The sequence below is a fragment of the Lontra canadensis genome, unplaced genomic scaffold, assembly GCF_010015895.1.
Source record: "Lontra canadensis isolate GAN:19392208 unplaced genomic scaffold, GSC_riverotter_1.0 scaffold3, whole genome shotgun sequence".
NCBI classification, from domain to species: domain Eukaryota; kingdom Metazoa; phylum Chordata; class Mammalia; order Carnivora; family Mustelidae; genus Lontra; species Lontra canadensis.
The window spans coordinates 1,258,872-1,268,506 of record NW_022630997.1 but is presented as its reverse complement, the minus strand read 5'-3'; the positions used below and the strand labels follow the sequence as shown (position 1 = coordinate 1,268,506).

At 44.0% G+C, this 9,635-nt stretch overlaps 1 protein-coding gene across 1 annotated transcript in view; it reads left to right on the top strand.

Moving 5' to 3' along the window:
- Window positions 1–1,275: 1,275 nt before the first annotated feature.
- The window catches only part of INPP5F (inositol polyphosphate-5-phosphatase F), an 81,827-nt gene continuing 73,467 nt past the window's right edge, over window positions 1,276–9,635 (top strand). The window contains exon 1 of the mRNA XM_032878500.1: window positions 1,276–1,421. Coding sequence (XP_032734391.1) covers window positions 1,325–1,421 — 97 coding nt within the window. The 5' untranslated portion in view covers window positions 1,276–1,324. The remainder of the gene's footprint in view (window positions 1,422–9,635) is intronic.

Genomic DNA, 9,635 nt, shown 5'->3' with positions numbered 1-9,635 from the left:
TATTGCCTTCCTTTTCTTGTGTCCTACCTTATTTTCCCCCTTCCCTTCTAAAACATTACAGAATGCAGGAGACAGAAGTAGCAAGACTCATTGGTATATAAAACTGAGAGTGTAATTTAAAGACCATTTAGTTCAACCACCATCTGAGACCAGGAGAGTTCCCCCAGATCACACACTAGATCATGGAGCTGGACCTGGAACCAGGGACCTGACTCCCAAGCCATATTCGGTTCAACATACCAGCTGGACTTCCAAAATAGCTCAAAGATTTTGGGGTTGGGGGAGCTTTGTCAGACTAGATCCCTTCTACTTCACTGATGACTTATTTTTTTGATGTCTAATCAGACCCATCTTACTTAATTCGGGACACGATAGCTTCTGAATTTTGCTCCCTTCTTCCTCGCTAGTTAGAGCCCTGTGCCAATACTTGTGTGTTTCTCACTGTTACATGCTCCTGGATGTGTATTTGTTGAATACCTGCTGTTGTCAAAAGTCACAAGCTTCTGAGAGTAAATATCAACACAGAGGACGGCCCTGCTCTGGGGCTAGACCCCAGGAACCAGCATTTCCCGGCTCTCCTGGTCTGGGTCTCTGAGGGCAACTCAGGCCCCCGGAGGAGGGGGTTTCAGGCTGGATGTAAGGAGTCGGCCGGGCTTTCCTCAGGGCTGGTGAAAGTAGTTAATAACCCGCTGGTATGGGAGGGACGATCCCACGAGAGAGCTTCTGCTCCCGAAGTTACACAGCATGAGGACGGCTGGCCCCTGACTCAGCCAAGCCAGCCCTCGCCTCTGGAGGGAAGGAGGGCCCGTCAGGGGCGGGGCCTAGGAAGAGCCGAAGGAGGGCTGCGGGAGGAGGAGAGCAGGGAGGAAGAGCCTGGGGGAGGAGCCAGGAGGAGAAACCCGGGAGAAGCTGGAGGGCGGCGGGAAACGGCGGAAAGGGGCACCGAAAGGAGAAAGAGGCGCGCGGAGGCGACAGGGAGGGGGAGGAGCCTGGTTGAAGCCGGGGCGGAGCCACGGAAGGGGGTGGGGCCGGGAGCTGTGCCAGGGGCGGAGCCGGGCAAGGGGCGGAGTTGGGGGAGAGGCCTCTAAGGCCGCCGCCGCTGCCGCCGACGCCGCGGTCGCCGGTGCGCGTTCTCCTCCCGCGGGCCTGGCCGCTGGGGCGCTCCCTCAGTCGCTGTTCCTCGAGGCGCGGGCTCCGGCGGCCCCGGCCGACTAGGACGCCCCGAGCGCCTCCCGCGGGCAGCCGCCGCCGCCGGGGCCGGGGGCCGCGGGGACAGGGGCGCGCCTGGCCGCCGCCGCCTCCTCCCTCGGAGCCCGGAGCCGGCATGGAGCTCTTCCAAGCCAAGGACCACTACATCCTGCAGCAGGGCGAGCGCGCGCTGTGGTGCAGCCGCCGCGACGGCGGCCTCCAGCTCCGACCCGGTGAGGCTGGCGGCGCGGGGTGGCTCTAGGCCGGGCCCGGCGCGGCGGAGCCGGGCGAGGCGGGGGGCGAGGAGGGGGCGCGGCCGCCCCTCAGCGCGGGCAGCCGGGCGGGCGGGCGCCGCCTGCGGCCCAGGCGCCCGGGGCGGGGTGGGGCGGGGCGGGCGCGAGCCGAGGCGCTCGAGCTGTCATTATTTCCTGACGGGAGGGAGCGCCTGTCTCGCCTCTGCCGCTCCGCGGGGGACAAAGGGCCGGCGACCCTCGTTCCTCCGAGCGCGCCTCCGCGTTGAGATCCGCTCTGCTGCCCGGGCGAACGGACCGGAGCCGAGCCGGAAAGTTCGGGCGAGGGGCGCCTGGCCTTAAAGGCCTCTTCCACTCCGGAGCGGCTCTGGCACGTCCTTTGAGACAAGTTCTGGGTTCGAATCCTGGCCCGATCTTGGGCCAGAAACGATCGCGCCGGTTCAGTGGAACGTCCTGCGGGAGGGTCACTCCCTGTTGACATCTGTGTGTTTCTGGTCCCTTCTTGTTAGAGGTGTGACTTCGTTCTGGTTACCTCATTGGCACCCGATTTTAAAGCTCCTTTTCTTTGACTTTAGTATTACAACTGAACTGCGTTATAATGTTGAACTTTTAATAGTTTCGTATGACTCAGTGTTGTCATACAGGATGTATCGTGGGGGCCGTGTCTGGGTGTCGCGTAAGCTGGTAGGAGATGCCTAGGTCTGCCCGGATTAGTCTGCGTGAGGAAAACTAGTTGACAGCCGTGAGTCAGACAGCAGCCCCTGCCCTCAGAGAGCGGACAAGGGTCCAGGAGGCGGCTTCCTTTGTGGGGGGGACTCGGTAGCACCTCCCCGTTTGAGGTTGCCTGTTCCTTTTCCTCGTCACCTCAGAGAGCTTTCACTTTAGAAGTGCGAGAATAGAGTTCTAAAGAAATAGCCAGAACATTTAAAAATTTATGTGTAATTCTTGTGTGTGATGTAGACAAGGATTACATGGTATGAATTGAAAGGTAGAGAAAGTCCAAACGAGCGTTGCTTATCACAGCTGTTACTGTGTAGAAGAGGGTGTCCAGGGACCTTTTCCCTTAATGTGTTATTCCCAGTCCCCACAACAGCCTTACAGAAGCAAGTGCTGGCATCCTCTTTTTCAGGTGAGAAGACAGGTGTGAAGCTTGAGTAACTTGCCTGAGCTCACAGAGAGAGCCTCCAGAACACTTTCCGGCAGGTTCTCCGGCTTTCCTAAGAAGACCTAGCTGATTTGTGAGAGCGGTGAAGGAGAACTTGTTTTTCCCGAGGCTCTGGGTGTATTTTCCAGCTATTACATTTTATTTCCTCTATTCAGAATAGAAGAGAAATGATTACACCCAGAGAACGTTCCTGATGATCTTGGGACCAGAGTTGTAGATAGGATAATTGTGACCAGTCTCCAGTCATTCTGGTCTCTGTTTTTCCTGATTTGACCATTTGCCTGGCACCCCCCACCCCGCACCCTGTTCCCAGGTTGGGGTAAGGCTTCAGTTGTTCCTTGAGGAAAGGTAGATTGCAAAATTCTCCAGGCTGCCAATGAGCCAACTCTTCAGACTCCTAGGGCTTGATGATTACAGCTGCACGGAACTTGAGATCATCTCCAGTTCATTGGACAGAACACTTTTCTGTGCCTCATTTCCTCAACTATAAAATGAGGGTTGGGCTTTTGAGTCCTTGTACATCACAGAAATGTTTTTTAAAACAAGACCAACAACAACAACAAAACACCAAAACCAACTGGGGCGCCTGGGGGGCTCAGTGGGTTAAAGCCTCTGCCTTCAGCTCGGGCCATGATCCCAGGGTCCTGGGATTGAGCCCGGCATAGAGCCCGGCATTGAGCCCCGCATGGGGCTCTCTGCTCAGTGGGGGAACTTGCCTCCCTTCCTCTCTCTCTGCCTGCCTCTCTGCCTACTTGTGATCTGTCTGTCAAATAAATAAATAAGTAAGTAAAACAAAAACCAATACCAACTTGTTCAGTGTTTGTTCAGTGTACATCTTGGAGGACCAGAATTAATGTATTTTGTAAAGGAACAGGAGCTCTCTAGGCGGTCACCTGTGAATTTGGGCAGTTGATTAAGACCTATATAAATAGGGAAGTCTTGGTTTTATTTCCATTTCTAGTGCCACTCTCCTTTCTCTTAGCCTCTAAGATAGACAGAGGTGAACCAAGCTAGTGGATTACATGCAGTGAGGTAAGGTCACAGGAGTCCTCAGAATAGGAGGGGTTTTAAGTGAATTATTTGTCTTTTCTTTGGTTTGTGTTTGTTTCTTGTACCAGGAGGCTCTCCAGTCCTAATGGTTGCTTGGGGATAAATTACTCCCCTCAAGTGAAGTAAGTCAACTCTTCTTGGATGCTGGCTAGCAGCTTTCAGTGGAAGGCTACTGAGACGCATACTTCTGAGCTAAAGAAACTGAGATGAGTCACAGGATTAAGCCTTTAAGGAATATTCACAGGGTAATCTGGGCCTAGGTTTTTGGAGTAAGCCATGTGATTTGTATTACTGTATATATATCTGAAGTCCATATCAAAAGGCAAATTAAAAATTTTTTTTCAGAATAAAATGTCTGTAGTCTTTGCAGTTAAGTTTATATCACTTCTGAGGATATAGGAGACCACAGAGAGAAGGAGAACAAAAATCTAGAGGAAGGAAGAGGCCATTATGTTTCTGAAGTAACAGTCTGTTTTGATCTTTAGGTGTTCAAGGGTACCCAGTGAGTAAGGGGTCCCATGCATTAAACTTCACCAAATAGTTTTTCCTATGCAGTGCTCAAGATCCTTTCTAAAGAATGGCTATTAATAATGGTATTTTAATTGGATAAGTGCTTTTCAGATCTCTTTCTATAGGATCATTTAATATTGTTTTCATTTTATTAGATCTTTCCCTCTGCTTTCATGGACAGTTTTGCTGTTGTTTGTAATGACAGCATTTAAAATCTCATTGCTTCCTATTGGCTATTTAACTGAATAGATTACTGACCAAGTCCTTTTCTTTTCCAAAGGGCAGTATTATATAAAACCAAAAAAACCTGTGGGCGTAGTGGTTTTTGTTTGTGGCTATTGAACAACCTGAAACAGTACTTTTCTTTTTCCTGGAGACATCAGAAGAATCACTATTGATATTTAAAGTTAAAATGATCATTTCCTGAGCCTGGAATGCTTTCAGCCCCTTTGCCTGCCTAATTTGTTAGGCACAGCTCAGATACTCTGCTCACCCTAGCCCACGTTCCTGGGGTAGAATTATTGGTCACTTTTATTGTGTTTCCAGGTGCTTTTTATGCCTAGTGCACACTTCTCTTATAGCCCATAATGCATCATCATATGAAAATAGTTTGCTTGCTTCTTCCCTAGTGGACAATGCATTCCCCAAGGCAAGAACCGTACTTACTCATCTTGGTGTCTGGACTTTAGAGTAATTAGGACGAGGAAGGTCTTTTTGGTTGAGCTGAGGTAAAGTGCAAGTTTTTTTCTCCATAATATCATTGCCATAAAAATAGGATGTTGTGTTATGCTTAATATTAATTTTAGGCCCTGTTTTAGAATATCTTCTAATTGGAGCAGAAAATCTCTGTCCAGCTGGGTGAGGAAGTAAATATGAGGAAAGTGAATTTCCACTTATGTTTTTCTTCTATCTGATTTAGCATCACCTTTTTTTTTTTTTTTTAAAGTCTTTGTGGTAGTATTCCTTCCTTTGTGGTAGTATTCCTTCTCTTCTTTAACATTATTTAAATTTTTTCAATTTTTTCTTTTAGCTAAACACTTGAGTACTGTTATTTTTTTTCTGGTCTTTCCAGTTTCTTAAGGGTAGTGAGGAGTCTGCATTCATACCTAGCAACTGCTTTTTGGTGGATGCTTATGTCTTTTGCAGGGTAATGACTACCAGAGATTGTTTTATTTTCTACTAGGAAAAATGATAAAGCTCTGTGTGAATATTCAGTAATCTCCTGAGAGTGGTGTTTTACTATCTGAGAATAAAGATTATAATTTAAAGACTTAAAAAGGACTATAATACAATCTACTATTGGGGAAGGGTGATATAGTCTTATCTCTTTAGTCTTAAAATTGCTTCCACTAAGTCCTTGTGGCTTTGTCTGATATGATGGTGTTATGTAATTTCCTGCTGAGTATTGCTTCATTCTATTCTGAGACTGACCATAAAAAGATGGCAAAGCATCTGTCATATACATAACATTCATAAGCATGTAAACTATATTTATAGATATGATACTCTAAATGATGAATACCAGAGAACATTTTTTTGGAGGGGATAGTAGCTCTCAGTTAGAATTCACAGAAACCTTAAAAAGTGTTCCTGTTCTTCTTAGAGATTTGTGTGTGTGTGTGTGTGTGTGTGTGTGAAAATTATTTTTAGTATGTCCTATGAAGTTAACTTCTTTTGAATGAGAAATTATAGTTATGGAATTAAAATCCACATAGAACTTTTATCTCTTTTGAAGAATCATATGAAACTAGATTCAGTTTATTTAGAGTTTTCAGTGTCATTTGGTATTTACTTTGGAAAAAAATGATTTTGAACTTTATCTTTTTTTTTTTTTTTTGAAGATTTTATTTATTTATTTGTCAAAGAGCAAAAGAGCAATTGAGCACAAGTAGGGACAGCAGCAGGCAGAGGGAGAAGCAGGCTCCCCACTGAGCTGGGAGCCTGATGTGGGACTCGATCCCAGAACCCTGGGATCATGACCTGAGCTGAAGGCAGACACTTAACCAACTGAACCACCCACGCATCCCTGAACTTTTATCTTTAAAAAAAAAATCATGTTTTCTAAAAATCACAAATTACCATGCCAAACATAATAGGGCATTTAAATTTATTTTTTTAAGATTTTATTTACTTATTTGAGAGAGAAAGAGTGTGTGAGAGCATGAGCAGTGAGGGGCAGAGGGAGAAGCAGACTCCCTGCTGAGCAAGGAGCCTGATCCCAGGACCCTGAGATGGTGACCTGAGCCCAGGTGCTGTAGGGCATTTTAATTTAAAAATTGATTATTTGGGCACCTGGGAGGCTCTGTTGAGTGACTCATTCTTGATTTCAGCCCAGGTCATGATCTTGGGATTGTGGGATCAAGTCCTGCGCTCAATTGAGGAGTCTGCTTGTCCCTTTCCCTCTGCCCTTCCCCCTGCTAGTGTGCATAGGTGTGTGCTTGCTTGCACTCACTCTCTCTCTGGAATAAATAAGTAAAAACTTTTTAAAAAACTGATTATTAAATCTATTGTAGAAATCTTTTTAACCATTTGGTTGAATAACTACGTTTTTCTCCTGGTGTCTTTGGTCTTCTTTTGAATCGCTTAGCAGTTTTATACCCCAAACCACTTTTCTCCCATTTTTTATATATTATATTTTATATTAATATTTTATATTTCTAACAGGCTAGTAGTTAGGTTGATTGTACATTTGTTTTTATGAACATTGATGCATGCAAAGTAGAAAAGACCCCTCTTTCTAAAGTAACCCCCCACTTCTTTAGCTTCAAAAAAATAGTCTAAAGTGAATGATGACATTTGCAATCAAGTAGTACAGATTTGGGGAAGTTTTTATGCATATTTTGTTGTCTACTTTGTCAACCAAGTTTAATAGTAGTAATAGCAACAGCTTTTATGTATTGAGCATTTTTCTGAATCAGATACTGTTCTAAGCCCTTGATAGGTTCTATTTCATTTCATCCCCACCATAAACATCAGGAGGAGAGTTTTGTTATCCTCATTTTCTAAGTGCGGAAGCTGAGGCACAAAGAAGTAACATGTCCAGATTCACAGAGTAAGAGGATGAGGCTTCTAATTCAGTATATGACTCCAAAGTCAAATTTTCCTCAATAATGACAAAAGCGTTTTACAAACCTTTCTACTTTTTTTTTCCCTGTTTTTTTTTTCTTTTACCTTTCTGCTTTCTTGACTACAGTTACAGGATTTATATTTTTATAGGTAATACCTGAAATATATCTTTAGCTATCATAATCATTGTAGGGCAGCATATGGAGAAAATAAAAAAGCCTCAAATGTCAAAGCATGCATATTGAGAAAGGATCTATATGGAATGAAAGGCTGATAATGGGACTACTGGTTGGTTCTTCGATCCTACCCCTGCCCTGACCCCTTGTTGCTAAATTCGTTTATGTAGTTGCAGAGAATGTTGTCATAGAATAGGTTGCCAAGTGCTTTTTCCAAGTTATGGTCAGTTGATCAGGTTTCTCTTAAGTTTTCAGAACATCTGCAGTTTGGGAAGGGAATAGATACAGGTAGATCTTGGAGCAGAAACACTGATATGTACTGACTGGGAACTAGTTCAGCCAGTGATGAGCAACCTGAAGCCTTTAGCAGTCTATCAAGAGTCCCAGATCCAATTTCACAGGCATCCTTGCAGAGCACATAGAGCAGAGAGGGAGTGGAAGAGAGAGGTCTCCAGGAAAACCACCTTTAAAGCGGGCTAGAACTTTTGTAGAATCACTGTTTCCTAGATGCTTATGTTCTCAGGCCTGAGCCAGCAGATGCCAGGACTTGCCAAAGGCTGGAGTCAGAGAAGAGGCAGTGTCGAGGCCTTGTAGGCTAGAGCATTTAGGTGCCAGAGACCAGGGAGCCCTGACAGCTTGGTGTTTCAGAAATTTGGATGCATTCATGCAGCTCCCAGATGCCCAGCAGCATGACTCCCCTTTGTCCTAACTGCCTACCTCAGCCCCAGTAAAGAAAAGGCAGTATAGATGTATCACCATTTCCCTAGCACCTGGCCCATAGCAGGTATTCTGTAAAAATCCTATTGAATGAATTGAAATGATTCTAGTCCCTGGTCGACCCTGCATATCTTCAGCAGCAAAGGGTCTGTTGGGAGGATTAAACCGAGAGTATAAGAATAGAAGACCAGAACATTGCCTCTCTTGCCAACCAAAAAAAAAAACAAAAAAAAACCACAAGAAACCAAAACCCATTCTTGTCATTTTACTCATAGAGGGGGGAAATCTAACTTTTAAGTCTGGGATTCAATAAATCTCTTCTCGTTTTGAATGAAAATAAATGGGATACAAAGACATTTTTATTTTTCTTGAACTGGCCCTTATGCAAAACAAAACAAAAAAATCACTTGTTGCTGAATTTATAACAAAATTAGGTGACCTATTTGCAGATAGATACTAGACTATTGGAAGATCAGACTAGTTTTGCTGTTGGTTGGTGGTTTGGTGTGGTTTCATGGGGATTTAAACGTGTTAGATCTTTGTAAGCTATATTACTATCTTTGTACAAATAAACTGCAAACTGGTCTATTTCTGTTCAAATGTTTTAAAATATAACCTTTAAAGATTTAGTCTTGCAAATACAAGCCCTGAGAAATAACAGCAATGTCCTAGAACCTCTAACAAATAATTACTCATTAGCTAGCCTAAGTTATAATCATTATGTATTAACTGACCATATTGAGCTGAGAAGAACATTTGGAGTATATTTAACAAAATAGAGAAATAATACATGTTAAAAATTATCAGTAGCTGTTGATAATATTAAGTAGTATTTTAGAATTGATGATAAACACCGAACATTTAGCATTATAGTACTATCACAACACATACTGGTAGGATGTTAATTAAATCCCATGCTCTGTTAGGATGACTCATTTTCCGGTTGCTGTGAGACCCTTACAGAAACTGCTCTCATTCACAAAAAAAGCATCCACTCCTGCCTGCTTTCTTTGGTAAGGCTGGTTGAATGAAATACAGGTTGATTTTAGGTCTGTGTTCCTTGTTTTTTCTTTTAAGTTGATTCATTTTATTTCAGAATCCTGCATTTCTATAACTTGATAGTGGGATATTTAAAAGTACATTTTCTTTATGAATCTTTTTTTTTTTTTTTTGAAACAACTTTTCACTTACATTGAACTTCAAATTTCACAGTTTCTGCAATGGTCAATATATACAATTTGAAAAAGTCACAAGATCTGAAATAATTGGGAAATTTTAAACCCTGCCTTAATGCTTTTAGTTTTAGTAGTTTGCAGTATAATATCACTAATGCTCCTGAATATCATTATGCATTGTTTTTATGCCAGGTGTATACATTCTTCTCCCTACTTCAGGCACATAGACCTCCCGCACCCTCAGGGTACAGAAGTTGTTGAGCAGAGTCATAGTTTGCTGCTCTTTCTCCTGGGCCGCTGTGCTTCCTGACTCCAGGATTCATTTCTAGCAGCTATT